Consider the following 20,086-nt stretch of genomic DNA (forward strand, 5'->3'; position numbering starts at 1 on the left):
CTTTTCTCACGGCTTTATATGTATTGTCCTATTTCACTACAGTTTTAGGAAAGAGATACTCTTTATTTATCCTGTTTTATAGGTGAGAAAACATTCAGATATGTAAGGTGATTTTCTGTGAGAGATTTTCTGTGTCACTAGTTTGTGATAGAACTGAACTAGAACTTAGATTTGATTCCAAAGACTAATGAAGTAGGTATTATCTCCATTTTGCAAATGAGTGATTTAGGTATGTTAAGTACCTTGATGTAAAGTCACATAAGTAATAATGATGGTGTCAGCATTTGAATTCATGGGCTGTGTCTCTCTAAGACTCATGGTTTTAACTATTTTAGATTTTATTTTTTTAAAGATTTATTTATTTTATTTGAGAGTTAGCATCAGAGGCAGAGGGAGAGAGAATCTCAAGCAGACTCCATACTCAGAACCCAAGTTGGAGGTGGGGGTGTTGGGCCATGACCTGAGCCAAAACCAAGAGTCAGGTGCTTAACTGACTGTGTCACCCAGGGGACCCTATTTTAAATTCTAAAATATCATTGAGCATTAAGGAATAAAGGAGGAGAACAAAACACATTGAGAATGTTAGAATTTTTTAAAAAATTAAAATAGGTTGACTGGCTTTATAAATTCCATTTTAAATCAGGTGTTAGAGATCAAGATTTTTGTACCACATTGTTAAGCTAAGGAAGAAGAAAACCAAGGGCCTAACTGGCAAGGATATTTTGGCATATAATGAATGAGAATCTCTGAGGGCAGAAAAGGGACTTTAAAAAAATACAGTAGCACTGAGAGATGCCTTTAGTAATTTATTTATTGCATTTGGCCACTGTTCTTCCAGTCTGTGTTATAGTTCCCACATTGAGGCTGTTCCCACCCTTCCTGTGTCCCTTGAGCTGAGCAGGCACTTCCTGTCCTGTTGGAAATGAAAGTTAGAGATTGGGGGCTGTGTGTGGTATGCGAGTATTTACTCTGCTGATAGTTAGTCCTGTCTGTAGCATTATCCTAGCAAAAAGGTGGCCTGAAAACTAGAAGGGAGAAGGGAGCTTCATTTAAGGGAGGGTTTTGGCTTAAGGTTTGTTGGGGCAACAACCCTGCAGACAAGGTTAATTTGTGTTTTGACAGAACATCTATGATGGCACAAGGTGACCTGAAGAAGGGATTTGAAGGCTTTGATTTTACATCCCTGTTCCATTTGGATTGGTAGCAATTACTGGGTATCCTTCTTGAATTTTTGGTTTCCTACAAGTTTCTTATTAAAGCTACTTCTACAAGCCATCACTTTGAAACTGTTTGAGGTGAGTGTTGTCTCAACTGTGTTAGATTCTTCTTCCCTAAGAACTTTGTATTTTCTTCTCTGTGAAGCATATGCTTTTAAAAGTAATTTTTTCCTACAGCTCAGAGATACTTGAAGCAAACATTCCAACTCTGAACTTCAGTTTGGGCATAAATTCCACGTTTGGTGAGTAATCTTGATTGTTTGAGCTTCATGCACCTTGATGACAGAAAATGGTGGGATAAAGAGTCAAACAAATAGTTTGGAGTTGTTGAAGAAACTGCTAGGTAGGCAGTTTTATCTGGTAAAGCTGAGGGGAAAGAAAAGAAACCACCAGACACCAAATTTCATGACATAGTCCAGTCTGATAATTCCTTCTCAAGTATGAAATCATGCCTGGGGGAATCTGAAAAGGAGTGAGAGGCTGAGCCCAACAGCATGACCCAAGAGGAATGAGGAATAGAACTATCCAAGGATCTGAAACTAGTTACTTCCCATACTCTTGTCTCTGCTCTTTGGCCCGCTCTTCTGTCTGTTCTTTCTTCCTGCATGAAGATCACTCTAAGTACAAAGTGTGGGAAATGTCCTGAGCTCATCTCACATATTTGTTCTTAGTATAGTTGTCCTCACGTGTTCTCTGGGGCAGTGTGTCCCAGTGGTCCCTTTAAAAGTCAAGCTTCTAAATCTTATAGCTCTAAGGCAAAAAAAAAAAAAAAAAAAGGAAAAAAAATCCTCAGTGTCTTTTAGGAGGGAATCAGAACCTGTTCTTACTGGAAAAGGGATGGAGTTGAAACAGGTAGACCTAAGAACTTTTCTTTTTGCTTTAACTACCAAGACTGTGAAAAATAAAATAACATCTGGGGCATTAGGACCCAGTGGAAGTGCCTCATTCAGACTCTTGGTTAACTTCTCTCAGTGACGTAAACAAGCAGCCCTAGCTCATTCTCTACCCGCCCCCCCATCCCTCTCTTGCTCCTTTTCTCCCCCTTTCTCCTCCCCCTCCCTTTTCCCTCTCATTTTCTCTTTCCTCCTCTCTTCCCCCTCCCTTTCCCTCTCCCTCTTCTCTCTCTCAGCTCCCTTATATTAAAGAGAAAATGCTGCTATCAGTTACTTCCAGGCCTGGGATTTCGACTTTTGGCTATAACAAGAACAACAAGAAGGTAGGGAAAAGTGCTTTTTGGAATCCAGCGACTTCCTTTCCTGGGGATCCGGGAGTGCCCTTGGCTTTAACATTCCTAGTTAGAGGGGATCGGAATTCCTCTCTCCACTCAGTGCCTCTCCCTTTCCACCACTTCTTTAGACATCTTTTCTCACCTGGTTTTGAAGTTCCAGCAGTTTATAGTCCCTGCCTGTTTGGCTGGAGAAGGCAGGGGTATTAAAAACAAATCAAGCTTGTAAGTTTGTATCTTTGTGAAATGAAGTTAGTTTGACTTCCTGCTGATATAGCCAATCTCCACTGGGATAATATGTCATCTCAAACCCTGGTCTCCTGCTCACTCCCTCCAAGGTTATTTTTATCTTTTTGATAAGCTGTTTCTACGCTCCCCACCCCTTCCTTTCTACCCACTTCACCAGCATTATCAGGTACCTGAACTATATAGTCTGTGAAATCATGACAGCTTCATCAAGAACTGGGTATATACTCTTCTAGACTAGGTAGAGACCCTGTCCCACCCAGCCCCGAGGGAAGGAGTCCTAAGAGAGAACATCCCTTGGAATTAAGGCCGCAGTCTCTGATTCTTTGGGTTCTGCTGCTGAGCTGGTGCTTGGACCTCTGGTGATGGCCAGGCCCAGCAGGGATCCTCAGAGTCTTTGTGATTAACCTGCAGATGCCAGAGAATTGTGGTATGCTTGGAAGCATGGGCAGTCTAACAAGAGGTGGACAGTCATGCCCACATTCAACAGAGAATATCCTTGGCAGTTTCTTGGCATTTCAGGGCACACAGTGGTGATTAGGAAGAACTTCATGGTGTAGGAGAAAGACCCTTTACCCTCTCTTCTGTTATGTAGCTGTTCTTTGAAGAAAAAAAGATACCATGGATGTGTAGGGATCTTTTACCCATCTGATGGAGCATTGGAGGGTTTGGGAAGGATTCCTGGTGCTTTCTCATATATCTAAAGATATTGTTATAGGTAATTTTTTTTAAATTTTTTTTTTTTTAAAGATTTTATTTATTTGACAGAGAGAGAGGAATCACAAGTAGGCAGAGAGGCAGGCAGAGAGAGGGAAGGAAGCAGGCTTCCCGCGGAGCAGAGAGCCCGACGCGGGGCTCGATCCCAGGCCCCTGGGATCATGACCTGAGCCGAAGGCAGCAGCTTTAACCCACTGAGCCACCCAGGCGCCCCTGTTATAGGTAATTTAAACCAAGTGTCTGATCAAGGCAGTGGATAAATATTTAGACCCAAAACACTTAGTAGCAATTTGTAATGGTATTCATTCTGTTTATATCCTTAAGAAATATGGGTCCATATATGATTGTTAGTTATCAATAATACACAAACATATATGAATATATACTTTTGATAGAAATTATATATAGAAGAATATATATATAGAAGAATATAAAAATTATTATATATAGAAGAAATTATATATAGAAGAACAGAAGAATATTATATATAGAAAGAATATATACAGATATCTATCTATATATATAGAAAGAATATTATATATAGAAGAATATTATATATAGAAATTATATATAGAAGAATATATATATTATATATATATATAAGAATATATTTTTAAGATTTTATTTTAGATAAGGAGCCCACGAGGGGGGGGCGCTGAGGGAGAGGGATTGGTGCTCCATAGGGTGCTTGATGTGGGGCTCCTTTCTAGGACCCTGAGATCATGACCCAAGCCGAAGGCAGACATTTAACCAACTGAAACACCCGGGCACTAGGTGACTGGATATTTCATTTGTTTTTATTCTTTTCAAAATTTATATAGTACTATATGAAACTTTCCCCAGTTTTTTTCCTCCAAGTCTCTCACGTTACCCAGACCCATTAAAATAAACTAAAAATAAATTCTAAAAGTTAGGGTTTTTTCCTCTTAAGGGCTTCACGTATTCAGTGCTATCTAAAATCTTCTCTTACCTGACTTTACTCCCTTTCCATCTTGTAGTGTAGGAAGCATTTAACCAGCTTCTAAATCTGGGATACCGTAGGGGACAAAGAGGTATAATTGTGGACTAGGATTCAAATCTCATATCTCTTCTGATAACTTGTAAGGTTTGAGAAGCAATCGAGAATCGTGTGGGTTTTTACAGGTCAGTGTTATGACAACATCACTTTGTGGCTGTGTATATGACTCGTGTGTGTACATATAGGTTGGTGAATATTGGGTATATTTAAAGGATTACGACATTGCTCTGTGTTTGTGTTGACATGTAATACTTAATGTGTTTGTTTCTCTTTTAGGAAGAGTGTTTAGATGGATTTGTTCATGCAATTTGTAAATTTTTACATTCAAGATTACTTTTTCACACTCTTTTAAAAGATTTTATACTTGAGAGAGAGGCAAGCGTGCAGGTGTGCACGTTTGTAGAGGGCAGAGGAACAGAGCGAGAGGGAGAAAGAGTCTCAAGCAGACTCTGCCCTGAGTGTGGAGCCCATTGCAGGGCTTGATCCCATTATCCTGAGATCAAGACCTGAGCCAAAACTAAGAGCTGCTAACCAGCTGTGCCACCCAGGCACCCCCAAGGTTACATTTTTTTAAAAAGATTTCATTTATTTACTTGACAGGCAGAGATCACAGTTAGGCAGAGATGCAGGTAGAGAGAGACAGGGGGAAGCAGGCTGCTGGCTGAGCAGAGAGCTTGATGTGGGACTCGATCCCAGGACCCTGAGATCATGACCTGAGCTGACAGCAGAGACTTAACCCTCTGAGCCACCCAGATGCCCCAACCAAGGTTACATTTTTAAGTAACTTTTGTTTTTAGTAATAAATTTAAGACATGCTCACTAAAAAAAAGTAAGTATAAAGATGTATATAAAATAAAAAGTTAAGTCTTCCTTTCTTGTCCTAAAGTTCCTTTCTCAAATCCTACCCCTCATGGAAAATAACTGGTAGCAATTTGGTGTATATATCCTACCAGACTTTTCTATGACAAGGTTAAGTTTTAACGTTGATGTTGGCTTGTCGTTTATATTAAGAACTCAGTTTCCCAAGTAGATCAAGTCTATGTGATGAAGTTCTTTGACCTGTCCAAAATGTTTAAAACACTGAAAGAACAATCAAAATTTAAACTTTTAAAAAATACAAATTCTCAATATCTGCTTTAACTGTCATTATGTATTACAAAAATCTAGGTATAATAGATTTGTGGATCTGTTTTCTTTTTCTTTTTTTAATTTTATTTATTTATTTGACAGAGATCACAAGTAGGCAGAGAGACAGGCAGAGAGAGGAGGAAGCAGGCTCCCTGCCCAGCAGAGAGACCGACATGGGGCTTGATTCCAGAACCCTGGGATCACGACCTGAGCCCAAGGCAGAGGCTTTATACCCACTGAACCACCCAGGCACCCCTGAGATCTGCTTTCTTTTTTTTCTTTTTTAAATTTTATTTATTTATTTATTTGACAGAGAGAGAGAGATCACAAGTAGACAGAGAGGCAGGCAGAGAGAGAGAGAGGAAAGCAAGCTCGCTGCTGAGCAGAGAGCCCGATGCGGTACTCAATCCCAGGACCCCGAGATCATGACCCAAGCCGAAGGCAGCGGCTTAACCCACTGAGCTACCCAGGCGCCTGAGATCTGCTTTCTTGAAGGAGGATTTTTACATCATAATTTATTGTAGTCATCACTTCTAGTTTGTGGAGTAGAAATAATTGCCAGGGAGCTCAGAAGAACTATTTGTATACCAGTGTTGTGACTTTTTTGAAAGTGTTAATTTTATTTACTTGACTTTAAAAAGTAGGATTGTTTTATTCAGAAGCATATTTGTATACTTCACTTGTCAGGGAAGTTGTTACCTGAGGAGTCCATGACATAGTTTTCTTACTGTTTTTCATTGTGGTAAATGCAGGAATACAACCAACGAATATATAATTCCTAATAAAGGCAGATTCTTTCTCAAGATGTAGTGTTGAATATCCATTCTTTTCTTGGAATTAAAAATAGTCATAGAAAGGGGGAATATGGATTTCAAAGACTGATTCTGAAACACAATGTAGTGCATGTTTTAAAAACATCTGTTTAAATGGGCTTCAATTACTCTTTGGTTCATTTTTTAAAAATTGAAAAGTAAAAGAATCAGAGTTCTAGGGTCTCAACACTTCAGTGTTTGAAAGAGGTGCCTTGGTAGAGAGACTTGAGTGAAGGTGAAATTGAAAGAGGAAATATTTGGAACTGAAGGAATCTCAGACTTGTAAAGGGCCTAACCACGCCTTCCCTGACATCATCTTCCTGGCATGTGTTATTATAATTTAACTCCTCAGAGCATCAACAACTATTTCCTGTGGAAAAAAAAAAAGAGATTGTGTTTAACTTGGGATAATTTGCCTTGCCTAACCTACTTTGCATAAATTTCTATTTCCTCTTGATCTTAACAGACTGAAGAGCAGTACAGGGAGGGGGTTGGAAGCAGTGATGGTTGGGAGTGGAACTAACTGGTGGGCACTGTCAGATCTTCACTCTGAGAAGCAGGAGTTACCTGAAAGTTTTTAGTATTTACTTAGGAGAGAAGAAAGTGGGAAGCAATGCTATAAGCTTTTATGCTTATAACAGGGAAGGATGATTTTTCTGTGTCTACTACACTTCCAGCTAGTTTCCATCAAATTAAACTTTATTAAAACTGAGGACTAAGGACTTTTAGGTTCAACATCTCTTGACTGGGGGCAGCTCTTTTGTTGTCCATAATAAAGTTGACTCAGTTGGTTAAAGTTTAGTGGTAGCATCTTTCCTTTGATCCTTCCTTTTACCTTTCGAGCCCTACCAAACTAATTTATGCACTCATTACTGATTATCTTTACTACTGTAATAAGTATCCTACATGATCTCCTTGCCTCCTGGTTCTCCTGGCCTTGCCCCTGACCCCCAGATAACTTTAAAGGATTTTTTTAAAGACTTTTTGTTTATTTATGAGAGTGAGTGAGGAGCAAACACACAAGAGCAGGGGCAGGAGCAGAGGGAGAGAGACAAGCCTAGCTGTGCTTTGCAGGGAGCCTGCCCTGGGGCTGGATCTTCGGATCCTGAGATCACGATATGAGCCCAAAGCAGGAGTTGGTCCCTTAACTGACTGAGCCAACTAGTAACCCCTCCTCCCCCCTCCACCCAGTAACTTTATATTTGCTGCCATGACAGTCTTCCAGCATCCCAGCAGTAAGTCTAGTACTGAGCATTTATTGTATAAAAATCTTTAATGGCTATTTATTACCTGCTAAACAAAGCCAAAATCCTAACCCAATACCCATTATTTATCCAGTCTTTTTTTTAATTTGAAAAATATTTATTTTTATTTTTTAAAAGATTTTATTTATTTCACAGAGAGAGAGAGAGAGAGAGTGAGATAGAGAACAAGCAGGTGAGTGGCAGGCAGAGGGAGAGGGAAAAGCAAGTTCCCCTATGAGCTGGGAGCTGAATGTGATACGGGGCCCAATCCGAGGACTCTGGGATCATGACCTGAGACAAAGGCAGATAGGTGTTTAACTGACTGAGCCACGTAGGTACCCCTTAATTTTTATTTTCAATTTTTTTAAAGTAGGCTCCATGCCCAGTATGGAGCCCGTTGGAGGTCTTGACCTCACCACCCTGAGATCAAGACCTGAGTTGAGATTGAGTCAGACTTAACCAACTGAGCCACCCAGGTGCTCCTATCCAGCCTTTCCTTATCTTCCGCACCTACCCCCACCCCGCCGCCCTTGATTCCGTTACCTTCACTCTGCTTTATGCAGTTGTTTTTACCAGCAATTTTCTGGATATACCCTTGGATTACTGGTTTACATTTCTAATTCCATAAGAAAATATGCTGTAAGACAGAAGGATACAGACAAGAAACAGGATGACATAAAGTATAGATTAAGAGGTCAGATGGAATTATAATGTGGATGTACAAACCATAGAGTTTTATCCTGGAAGATGAGGACTGAAGAGTAGCCATTGATTTTTTTTTTTCTTAATTTTTTTTTTTTAGATTTTATTTATTTGGGGGTACCTGGGTGGCTCAGTGGGTTGAGGCCTCTGCCTTCAGCTCAGGTCATGATCCTGGAGTCCTGGGATTGAGCCCCGCATCGGGCTCTCTGCTCAGCGGGGAGCCTGCTTCCTCCTCTTTCTCTCTGCCTGCCTCTCCACCTGCTTGTGATCTCTCCCTCTGTCAAATGAATAAATAAAATCTTTAAAAAAAAGATTTTATTTATTTGACAGAGAGAGAGATCACAAGTAGGCAGAGAGGCAGGCAGAAAGAGAGGGAAGCAGGCTCCCTGCTGAGCAGAGCTGGACTCGGGACTCGATCCCAGGACCCTGAGATCATGACCTGAGCCGAAGGCAGAGGCTTAAACCACTGAGCCATCCAGGCACCCTTAATTTTATTTTTTATAAGATTTATTTATGAGAGAGAGAGAGAGTGGGGGGGGGTGGGAAGGGGCAGAGGGAGAAGAAGGAAACAATCTCCAACAGACTCCCTGCTGAACACAAGGCCCATTTGGGGCTTGATCCCATGACCCCGAGATCATGACCTGGGCCAAAATCAAGAGTCAGACGCTCAACTGACTGAGCCACCCAGGCACCCCAGTACCCATTGGTTTTTGTCACTGCAGAGGTGGTTGGCACTTCTGACAAGCAATTTCAGAGTGGGGAGCAGAAGTGAGGTTGTAGTGGGTTGATGATTGTAAGAAAGTAATGAAGTATACATGGTATGTAAAGACTGATCTTTTAAGAATGGTAAAAGAGAGAGTAGAACCCAATTAAGAAATGGGCAAAAGATATGAACAAGTATTTCTTCTAAGAAGATCTACAAATATCCATGAAAAAGGTGCTCAGCATCATTAGCCATCAAGGAAATGCAAATCAAAAAACCACAGTGAGATACCACTTCACACCCACTAGGTTGCCTGTGATCAAAAAGACAGGTAATAACATGGAGTAATTGGACTCTTCATACACTGTGGGAATGTAAAATGATGCGACTGCTTTGGAAAACAGTTTGGCTGTTCTTAAAAGGTTAAACCAGTCAGGGCGCCTAGGTGGCTCAGTGGGCTAGGGGTTCAGCTTCTGACTTCAGCTCAAGTCATGGTCTGGGAGGGGGGTTCTGGGACTCAGCCCTGCCTCGGGCTCCTGATCAGTGGGGAGTCTGCTTGTCCCCCCTGCTCCTCCTCCTCTTGCTCTCTTTCTCTCAAATAAATAAAAAATTAAAATTTTTAAAAAAGGTTAAAAACGGTCCTAGGTATATACCCAAGAGGAATTAAAACATGCCCACACAAAAATCTGTGCACCTGTGTTTATAGCAACATTATGGTAGAATAATAGCAAATAAGTGGAAACATCCCAGATACCCACCAACTGATGAATGGATAAATAAAATGTATGTACCCATATAATGGAAGTTTTGGAATTTTATTCATCAATAAGATGGAATAGAATACTGATACATTCTACAAAATGGATGAACCTTGAAAATCATTATGCTAGGTCAAAGATGCCCCTCATGAAGCCCACATATTTTATGCTTCCATTTATATGAAATGTCTGGAGTAGGGGCGCCTGGGTGGCTCAGTGGGTTAAGCCTCTGCCTTCGACTCAGGTCCTGATTTCAGGGTCCTGGGATTGAGCCCCATATCAGGCTCTCTGCTCAGCCTGCCTCTCTGCCTACTACTTGTCATCTCTGTCTGTCAAATAAATAACCTTAAAAAAAAAAAAAGGAAATGTCTGGAATAGACAAATCTATGGAGATAGTAAATTAGTGGTTGCCTAGGTCTGGGGGAGAAGGGGATGGTTGGGGGAAAATGGAGAGTGACTTGTAATGGGTACTGGGTTTCTTTTTGGGGTAATGGAAATGTTCTAAAATTAATTGTGATAATGGCTGTGAAACTGTGATCTAAATGCCACTAAATTTATACTTTAAGTGGGCTAATTATGTGGTATGTAAATTATATATCAATAAAGTTGTTATTTTAAAAAGATGGGGAATGGGATGCCTGGGTGGCTCAGTTGGTTAAGCAGCTGCCTTCGGCTCAGGTCATGATCCCAGCATCCTGGGATCGAGTCCCACATCGGGCTCCTTGCTCGGCAAGGAGCCTGCTTCTCCCTCTGTCTCTGCCTGCCATTCTGTCTGCCTGTGCTCATTCTCTCTCCCTCTCTCTGACAAATAAATAAAATCTTTAAAAAAAATAAAAAGATGGGGGAAAAAAAGATGGGGAACAGAGAAGTGAGAGAAAGGCAGAAAGAGGATGGGGTGATATTGAGAGAATTTTCTTAATGAAAATGGGAGCCAAAATGTAAAAAGAATTATGGTGAATTACTTGATACTTATTTTCCAAATATATATGTTCCTATTCTTGTCCTTCTTCTCTCTGATCCTTTTGCTTTTGTTGTGCCTCAAGTATTCAGCCTCTCTGATCCTTTGTGGTTGTTGCCATACCTTCCTTTTGGAATGGCCTTTCTGTTTGTTCCCTGCACCCACATTCATTAAACAGCTCGGGGGCTAAAGCACGATTGTGGCTGTTCAGTAGCTCACAGTTCAAACCCTCTTGGGAGATCCTGTCTAACCCTCAAGTTCAGCTGAAATGTGACCTCTATCAAGCTTCTAATTCCTCTACCTCCCAGCCCTCAAGAAGACTTTTCCTGAGCCTCTATAATATTTTGTATTTTATATATGACTGTTTATATAATTTTGCGTTGTTTTGGAATCAGGTGATTGTCTTATTTTCATTGGAATATAAACTCTGTAAAGGTAAGACAATGGCATTCAGTTTGTTATCCTCCAAAACACCTGATAACAGCTTCTTAACCGTATCTAGTAGATACTGAAAAGTATGTATTCTAATAAATGTAATTAAGCCGATGTTAGGCATTAAATTAAAGTTAAATGAAGGAAGGCAGCATTGTATATTCTATACAAAACGTGAAATAAGGAGTTAGACCTGATTTTAATTGTGACTTTGGTCAATTATGAGCTGTGTGGCTAGTTGCGAGTTTCTTAGGCTCTCTGACCTTGAGTTCTTCATCTTAAAGTACAGGTATACTTTATTGGTTATTTTGAAAATCAGTAATATTTGATAATATTTATAATCATGCATGAGCATGTGTAAATGGACTATTTTCTTTTCTTTCTATTTTTATTTTATTATTTATTTATTTATTTATTTATTTGATAGACAGAGATCACAAGTAGGCAGAGAGGCAGGCAGAGAGGAGGAAGCAGGCTCCCCACAGAGCAGAGAGCCCGATGCGGGGCTCGATCCCAGGACCCCGAGATCATGACCCGAGCCGAAGGCAGCGGCTTAACCCACTGAGCCACCCAGGCGCCCCATTTTCTTTCTATTTTTAAAGTAAGCCCTACACTTAACATGGGGCTTGAATAGGACCCCAAGATTAAGAGTCGCATGTTCTACTGACTTGATCCAGCCAGGTGCCCCAACTGTTATTTCTTTTATCAAAAAAAGCCTTTTTTCTTTTTTCTTGATGGCATTTCTTCCCCCAGCTGCTGTCCCATTTCTCTTCTTCCCTTTACAGTAAAATATCTTGAAAGAGTTGTTTATTCAAGAGTTGTATATACTTTCTCTCATTTATTTCCTTGCATTTTTCTTTTATTACTATTTACTTCCTTATTTATTTTTAAAGATTTTATTTATTTGACAGAGATCACAAGTAGGCAGAGCAGCAGGCAGAGAGAAAGGGGGAAGCAGTCTCCCTGCCAAGCAGAGAGCCTGATACTGGGCTCGATCCCAAGACCCTGGGATCATGACCGAGCGGAAGGCAGAGGCTCAACCCATGAAGCCACCCAGGAGCCCCATTATTTATTTATTTAAAAGATTCTATTTATTTATTTGACAGAGAGAGAGAGAGCGCGCGCACAAGCATGGGGGGGGCGGCTGGAAAAGGGAGAGGGAGAAGTTAAAGGCAAGATCCCAGTGCCCTTGGATCATGACCTGAGCCAAAGGCAGACACTTAACCAACTGAGCCACCCAGGCGCCCCTCTTTTATTATCTTTAATATATCACTTGATAATGCAAAAGATTACGTGCAATTATAAAGTATAATAATAAGAGGAATACCTGTAAATCCACCTTTCAACTCAAGAACTAAAATAATTTCCTATAAATTGCATATACTTAGGAGTTTCTCCCTGTTCCTTTCCCTACCTCCCCTCTAGAGGTAACCACTCTCCTAAATTTTATATTTATCATTCTGTTGCTTTTTAAAAAACACAGTTAAAAATCATGTTAATCTGCTTATTTACATTGTCCTAAGTGCTTTATGTATATGGTTGTACAATATATGCATATTATCTCATTTAATCCTTATAACAATTTAATCATCATCATCCCTATTTATAGATGATCCCTATTTATACAGATTAGAAAAAAATGAAGTATAGAGAGTTTAATAATCACATTACTAGTGAATGGCCCAGTTAGGAGTTGAACTCAGAGAGTCTGGCTCCTAGTCTATGTTCTCAACCACTACCATACTGCCTTATTGCAATACATAGTCTTCTGGCCCCCCCCATTCTGTATTATATTTTCATGATCCATGTTCTATATAGCTATGGTTTATTCATTTTTCAATGCTGTATGGTATTTCATTTTGTGAATATACTGTAATTTATCCATTCTCTTGCCAGTGGTTTTTGGATTGTTTTCAGGTTTGTGTGTCCTATTACTAACATTGCTGCACTGAACATTCTCATATTTGTAGTACATTGGTGTAAGAATTTCTCTTGTGTTTGTACTTAGTTGGATTGCTGAGTCATAAGGTATGTGAATATTCACCTTAAAGAGGTAATACTAAATTGCTTTCCACCAAGTGTACCAGATTTCTTCCTCTCCACATTGTATAAAATTTACTGTGTATTCACATCCTCTCTACTTGTTCATTTCTCTTAAACCTAATCTAATTAGGCTTTTACTCCTACCACTCCACCAGAATTGCTCTTAGAAAGGTCTGCAGTGACTTTCATGTTCTTGAATGGTCAGTTCATATCCTCATCTTATTTAATCTCTTGTCAAAACACTTGATACAATTGATCATGCTATTCCTCGGAACACTTTCTTCGTTTGTTTTATAGAATACCACATTCTCGGGACGCCTGGGTGGCTCAGTTGTTTAAGCAGCTGCCTTCGGCTCAGGTCATGATCCCGGGATCCTGGGATCGAGTCCCGCATCGGGCTCCTTGCTCTGCAGGGAGCCTGCTTCTCCCTCTGCCTCTGCCTGCCATTCTGTCTGCCTGTGCTTGCTCTCTCGCCCTCTCTCTCTGATACATAAATAAATAAAATCTAAAAAAAAAAAAAAAATAAGAATACCACATTCTCCTGTCCCTTTACTACCTGTGGCCTCTCCTCTTAAAACTCCTTTGCTTGGAGCGTCTGGGTGGTTCAGTGGGTTAAAGCCTCTGCCTTCAGCTCAGATCATGATCCCAGGGTCCTGGGATGGAGCCCTGCATCAGGCTCTCTGCTCAGCAGGGAGCGTGCTTCCCTCCCTCTCTCTCTGCCTTCCTCTCTGCCTACTTACGATCTCTGTCAAATAAATAAATAAAATCTTTAAAACAAACAAAAAACTCCTTTGCTTGTTCCTCTTTATTCTCCTCCTCTTTAAATCTTGCAGTTCTCCAGGATTCAGTCCTTGAATTTCTTTTCTTTTCTTTTTTTTAAAATTTAATTTAGAACATGGGGGGTTAAGGGGGTAGGAGAAGAATGAATGAAACAAGATGGGATTGGGAGGGAGACAAACCATAAGTGACTCTTTTTTTTTTAATTTTTTATTTTTTATAAACATATAATGTATTTTTATCCCCAGTCTCATAAGTGACTCTTAATCTCACAAAACAAACTGAGGGTTGCTGGGGGGAGGGGGGTTGGGAGAAGGGGGGTGGGGTTATGGACATTGGGGAGGGTATGTGCTATGGTGAGTGCTGTGAAGTGTGTAAACCTGGCGATTCACAGACCTGTACCCCTGGGGATAAAAATACATTATATGTTTATAAAAAATAAAAAAATTTTTAAAAATGTAAATTGAAAAAAAAATTTTAATTTAGAGGAGCGCCTGGGTCGCTCAGTGGGTTAGGGCCTGTGCCTTCGGCTTGGGTCGTGGTCTTGGGATCCTGGGATCGGGCCCCGCATTGGACTCTGTGCTCGGTGGGGAGGCTGCTTCCTTCCCCTCTCTCTGCCTGCCTCTCTGCCTACTTGTGATCTCTGTCAAATGAATAAATAAACTCTTTTAAAAAATTAATTTAGAGGTGCCTGGGTGGCTTAGTCATTAAGTGTCTGCCTTAGGCTTGGGTCGTGATCCTGGGGTACTGAGATTGAGCCCCATGTCAGGCTCCTGCTCAATGGGAAATCTGCTTCTCCTTCTCCCTCTCCCTCTGCTTGTATTTCCTCTCTTGCTCTCTCTGTGTCAAATAAATAAAAAATCTTCATATATATATATATAATTTAATTTTTTTGAGAGAGTATGCATGCAGGTGCATGTGTGCCCATAGGAGGAGTGGCAGGGAAGAGTAGAGGGAGAGACTTTTAAGCAGACACCATGGTCCTGACACAGGGCTCAATCATATAACCCTGAGATCATGATCTGAGCTGAAATCAAGAGTGGGATGCTTAGGGGCGCCTGGTTGTTCAGTGGGTTAAAGCCTCTGCCTTCAGCTCAGGTCATGATCCCAGGGTTCTGGGATCAAGCCCCAGTATCGGGCTCTCTGCTCAGCAGGGAGCCTGCTTCCTCCTCTCTCTCTGCCTGCTTCTCTGCCTACTTGTGATCTCTGTCTGTCAAATAAATAAAATCTTAAAAAAAAAAAAAAGAGTGGGATGCTTAATCTGCTGAGTCACCTAGGTACCCCTTGAGTTTCTTGTCTCTCTTTACTTCTCCCTTCATAACTTTATGCAGTCTCATAGCTTTAAATATCACCCATATCACGGGAACTCTAAAATTATATTTCTGACCTAGACTGCCTTTTGGCATTCCAAATTCGTATATCTGTTGTCACCCTTAATATCTCCATTTAGATGTTTATTGGACATTTCAAATTTAACATGGCTAAAACAGAGCTCCTGCCTGTTTTCTACCTTCCCACCAAACTGTCTTCAGTATCTTCTCTGTCTCCGTAAATGGTAACTTCATTTTCCCAGGTGCTCAGGCAAAAAAGTTTGACTTATACTTGACTTTTTCTCATAGAGCCTCATGTCTAATAGTGTAATACTCATACGTATTGTTTGGACTGTTAATACTTAATACCTGGTACACAGTAAATGATGATCATTAAGGTTAGTAGTTATAACAAACTACCTGTGAAAATAGGATTCCATTTTCTCTACTCCTCTCTGCATATAAAAATTTTTTCTCCCCCTAAGTTTTTATTTAGGAGTAGAATTTAGTGATTCTTCGCTTGTATATAACACCCAGTGCTCAATACAAGTACCTTCCTTAATACCCATAACTCATTTAGGCTATCCCCCATCCATCTCACCTCCATCAACCCTCAGTTTGTTCAAAACTTACTTTTTTTTAAGATTTTAAAGTAATTTCTGCATCCAATGTGGGACTCAAATTTACAACCCCAGCCACGTGCCCCTCTTCCTATCTGCATATAAACAAGTTTATAATTTTCCCATCTTAAACAAACAAATAAAAGCAACCATATCCTGCTTTGATCCCATGTCTCCTGCCAGTACTGCCCATTTCTCTGATCTCTTTCATAATCAAACTTCCTGGAGTGCCTGGCTTGCTCCATAGGTAGAGCATGTGACCCTTGATCTCAGGATTGTGAGTTTAAGCCCCATGTTTGGTGTGGAGATTAAAAAAAAATAAAAACAAAACCAAAATTTATTGAAAGAGCAGTTCCTGTAGAGTTTTTATTTCTTTACCTCTCCCTCCTTTTCTTATTTTTGTATTTTGTATTTTTATTTTTTCTTAAGACTTTATTTGACAGAGAAACAGCGAGAGAGGGAGCACAAGCAGGGGAAGTGGGATAAGGAGAAGCAGGCTCCCTGCTGAGCAGGAAGCCCTATACAGGACTTCTTCCCAATCAGGACCTGAGCAAAAGGTTGGATGTTTAATGACTGAGCCACCCAGGCACTCTATATTTTTTATTTTATTTATTTATTTTTTTAAAGATTTTATTTATTTATTTGACAGACAGAGATCACAAGTAGCCAGAGAGGTAGGCAGAGAGAGACGGAGAAACAGGCTCCCCACTGAGCAGAAATTCCCAATGCGGGGCTTGATCCCGGGACCCTGAGATCATGACCTGATCTGAAGGCAGAGGCTTTAACCCACTGAGCCACCCAGGCGCCCCTGTATTTTTTATTTTTGACTGTGGTAAATATATATATAACATAAAATTTACCATCTTACCTATTTTTTTTTAAAGATTTATTTACTTATTTGTCAAAGGGAGAGAGCACAAGCAGGCAGAGTGGCAGACAGAGGCAGAGAGAGAAGCAGGCTCCTGCGGAAAAAGGATCCCAGGACGCTGGGATCATGACCTGAGCCGAAGGCAGCAGCTTAGCCTACTGAGCCACCCAGGCATCCCTCTTACCTATTTTTTAATTGTATAGTATGTAATAGTAATTTATTACATTGTTGTGCAACCAGTCTTTAGAATTCTTTTCATCTTGCAGAACTGAAAGTCCATACCCATTAAACAATTTCCCACTCTTGGGGTGCCTGGGTGGCTCAGTCGTAAGCATTTGCTTTCTGCTCAGATCATGATCCTAGGGTCCTGGGATTGAGCCCTGCATCAGGCTCCCTGCTTGGCGGGAAGCCTGCTTCTCCCTCACCCACTTCCACTGCTTGTGTTCCCTCTCTTGCTGTGTCTCTCTTTGTTAAATGAATAAATAAAACCTTTAAAAAACAAACAAACAAACAAACAAACAAACAAACAATTTCCAGTTCTTTCCTCTTTCCAGACCTTGGCAACCATTTTTCTACTTTCTGTCTCTGTGAATTCTCTTGAGACTCTTGTACAATTTGGAAACACACAGTATTTATCTTTTTGTGATTGGCTTATTTCACTTAACATAATATCTTCAAGGTTCATCCATGTTGAAACATATGTCGGAATTTCTTTGCTTTTTAAGATTGAATAATATTTCATCATATATATAAAAGAATGTGTTGTGGTTCAACCATTTATCCATTCAATCCAAGTGAGGGACACTTGGTTGCTTCCATCTTTTGGCCATTATGGATAATATATGTGAACATGGGTGTACAAAGATCTTTTCAAGACTCTGGTTCCAATTTTCTTGGGTATATTACCAGAAGTGGAGTTGCTGGAGCATATGGTAATCCTATTTTTTAATTTTGTGAGGAATCACCATGTTGTTTTCCATAGCAGTTTTACTGTTTTGCATTCCCACCAACAGTACACAAGGATTCTGAGTTCAGCTTTTTTTGCCAACACCTACTTCCTGTTTTTTTGATAGTAGCCATCCTAATGGGTGTAAGATGGTACCTTAATATGTTGTTGCTGTTGTTATTTTGTGAGCCCTGTAACCATTGTGGGCTTGAACTCAGGACCTGGATATCAAGAGCCTGGATGTCAAGGTTCACGTGCTTTAGGGACAAGCCAACCAGGTGCTGCTTGTAATAGTTTTGATTTGCATTTCTTTAATGGTTAGTGATATTGAACATCTTGTCACATGCTCATTGGATGTTTGTATATCTTCTTTGGATAAATGCCTGAATCTTTTGCCTGTTTTTTTAATGGGATTGTTTATTTTTTTGTTGATGCGTTATAGTTTGGTTATTAACTGCTTATTAGATAATGTAATTTGCAAGTATTTTCTCTTATTCTGTAAGCTGCCTTTTGACTCTGCTGATTGTGTCCTTTGAAGCACAGAAGTTTTTAATTTTGATATAGTCCAACTGATCTGTTTTTTCTTTTGTTCTTTAGTTCTGTTTGGTTTTTTGTGCTTTGGGCAAGAAATTGCCTAATCCAATCTCATGAGGCTTTTCTCCTGTTTCCTTTTCTGCCTCCTCCTTCTTATTTATTTATTTATTTATTTTTAAAGATTTTATTTATTTATTTGACAGGCAGAGATCACAAGTAGGCAGAGAGGCAGGCAGAGAGAGAGAGAGAGAGAGAGGAAGCAGGCACCCTGCTGAGCAGAGAGCCCGATGAGGGGCTTGATCCCAGGACCCTGGTCATGACCTGAGCCGAAGGCAGAGGCTTTAACCCACTGAGCCACCCAGGTGCCCCTCCTCTTTCTTTTTTAAAGATTTACTTAGGGGTGCCTGGGTGGCTCAGTGGGTTAAAGCCCCTGCCTTCGGCTCAGGTCCTGGTCCTGGGATGGAGCCCTGCATCGGGCTCTCTGCTCAGCAGGGAGCCTGCTTCCCTTCCTCTCTCTGCCTGCCTCTCTGCCTACTTGTGATCTTTGTCTGTCAAATAAAAAAATAAAATCTTAAAAAAAAAAATATTTACTGAGAGAGAGAGCATGAGCAGGGGGAGGATCAGAGGGAGCAGCAGGCTCCCCACTGAGCAGGGAGCCAGACAGGAGTCTGGGTCCCAGGACTCTGAGATCATGACCTGAGCTGAAGGCAGATGCTTAACCAACTGAGCCATCCTGGTGTCCCTCCTACGTTTTCTTCTAAGAGTTTTATAATTTTAACTCTTGTGTTTAGGTATTTGATCTGTTTTGAGTTAACTTTATATATAGTATTAAGTAATGATCTACCTTCATTTTTTTTGCAGGTGGATATTCTATTTTCCCAATATCATTTATTGAAAAGACTGTCCATTTCACATTGAATGGTCTTGATACTCTTGTTGAAATCATTTGACCATATATTCAATAGTTTCTTTCTTTCCTTCCTTCCTTCCTTCTTTAAGATTTTATTTATTTATTTGTCAGGGAGAACTCAAAAGCCGGGGAAGTGGCAGAGGGAGAAGCAGGCTCCCTGCTGAGAAAGGAGCTCAATGTGGAACTCAATCCCAGGACCCTAGGATCATGACCTGAGGCAAAGGCAGATGCTTAATGGACTGAGCTACGCAGGCATCCCATGGTTTTTCAATTTTAGATGTATGTTGCCTTTCTGCTGTGGAAGATAAGGATTTGATTTTTTGTTACTGTGGTTGTTAGAAGCCTGCCTTTTCTTCTCCCTTACAAGAGTTTTAGGATCTTTATCCCAGTGTTAAAAAAATTTCATGATAATGAACCTTTTGTGGGTCTTCTTTATTTAGAGTTGTATACCAATTTCAACCTGGAAATATGTATCCTGCGGTTGTAGTGTTTTTGTTGTAATTTATTCCCTTTATTTTTCTCTATGTGTTCTTTTTGAAGTCCTGTTTTTGTTTTGTTTTTATATGGAATAACATTTAAAAAATTTTTTTATATAATCTCAACACATAATATGGGGCTTACTATCACGACACCAAGATCAAGAGTCCCATGTTCTACCAACTGAGCCAGCCAGGTGCCCCTAAAGCCCTTGTATCCGACTTTCCACATCAGTATTTTTCTTCTATTTTCTTTATTATTTTCCCTTTTCTTAAAAGTTTTATTTTCTGTGATATTTCCTCTATCTTCTGTTTATTTTCTAGCCCTTCTATAGATTTTTTTGTTATCTGCTGTCATATTGCTAATTTATTTTTCTTTTTTTTAAGAATTTTTGTTTATTTATTTGACCCAGATCTCAAGTAGGCAGAGAGTCAGGCAGAG

At 40.2% G+C, this 20,086-nt stretch overlaps 1 protein-coding gene across 5 annotated transcripts in view; it reads left to right on the forward strand.

Moving 5' to 3' along the window:
* The first annotated feature begins 992 nt into the window (after positions 1–992).
* RBMS2 (RNA binding motif single stranded interacting protein 2) overlaps positions 993–20,086 on the forward strand; it is a 72,570-nt gene continuing 53,476 nt past the window's right edge. For 2 of the 5 annotated variants that reach the window (XM_044227029.1, XM_044227034.1), the window contains exon 1: positions 2,261–2,433. In XM_044227029.1, the coding sequence (XP_044082964.1) occupies positions 2,368–2,433 (66 nt within the window). In that variant the 5' untranslated portion in view covers positions 2,261–2,367. Of the gene's footprint in view, positions 1,296–1,394; positions 1,460–2,260; positions 2,434–20,086 lie in introns of those variants that run through there. The other 3 variants (XM_044227030.1, XM_044227031.1, XM_044227033.1) reach the window with 3 other exon arrangements.

Source organism: Neovison vison, chromosome 12, assembly GCF_020171115.1.
Source record: "Neovison vison isolate M4711 chromosome 12, ASM_NN_V1, whole genome shotgun sequence".
NCBI lineage: Eukaryota > Metazoa > Chordata > Mammalia > Carnivora > Mustelidae > Neogale > Neogale vison.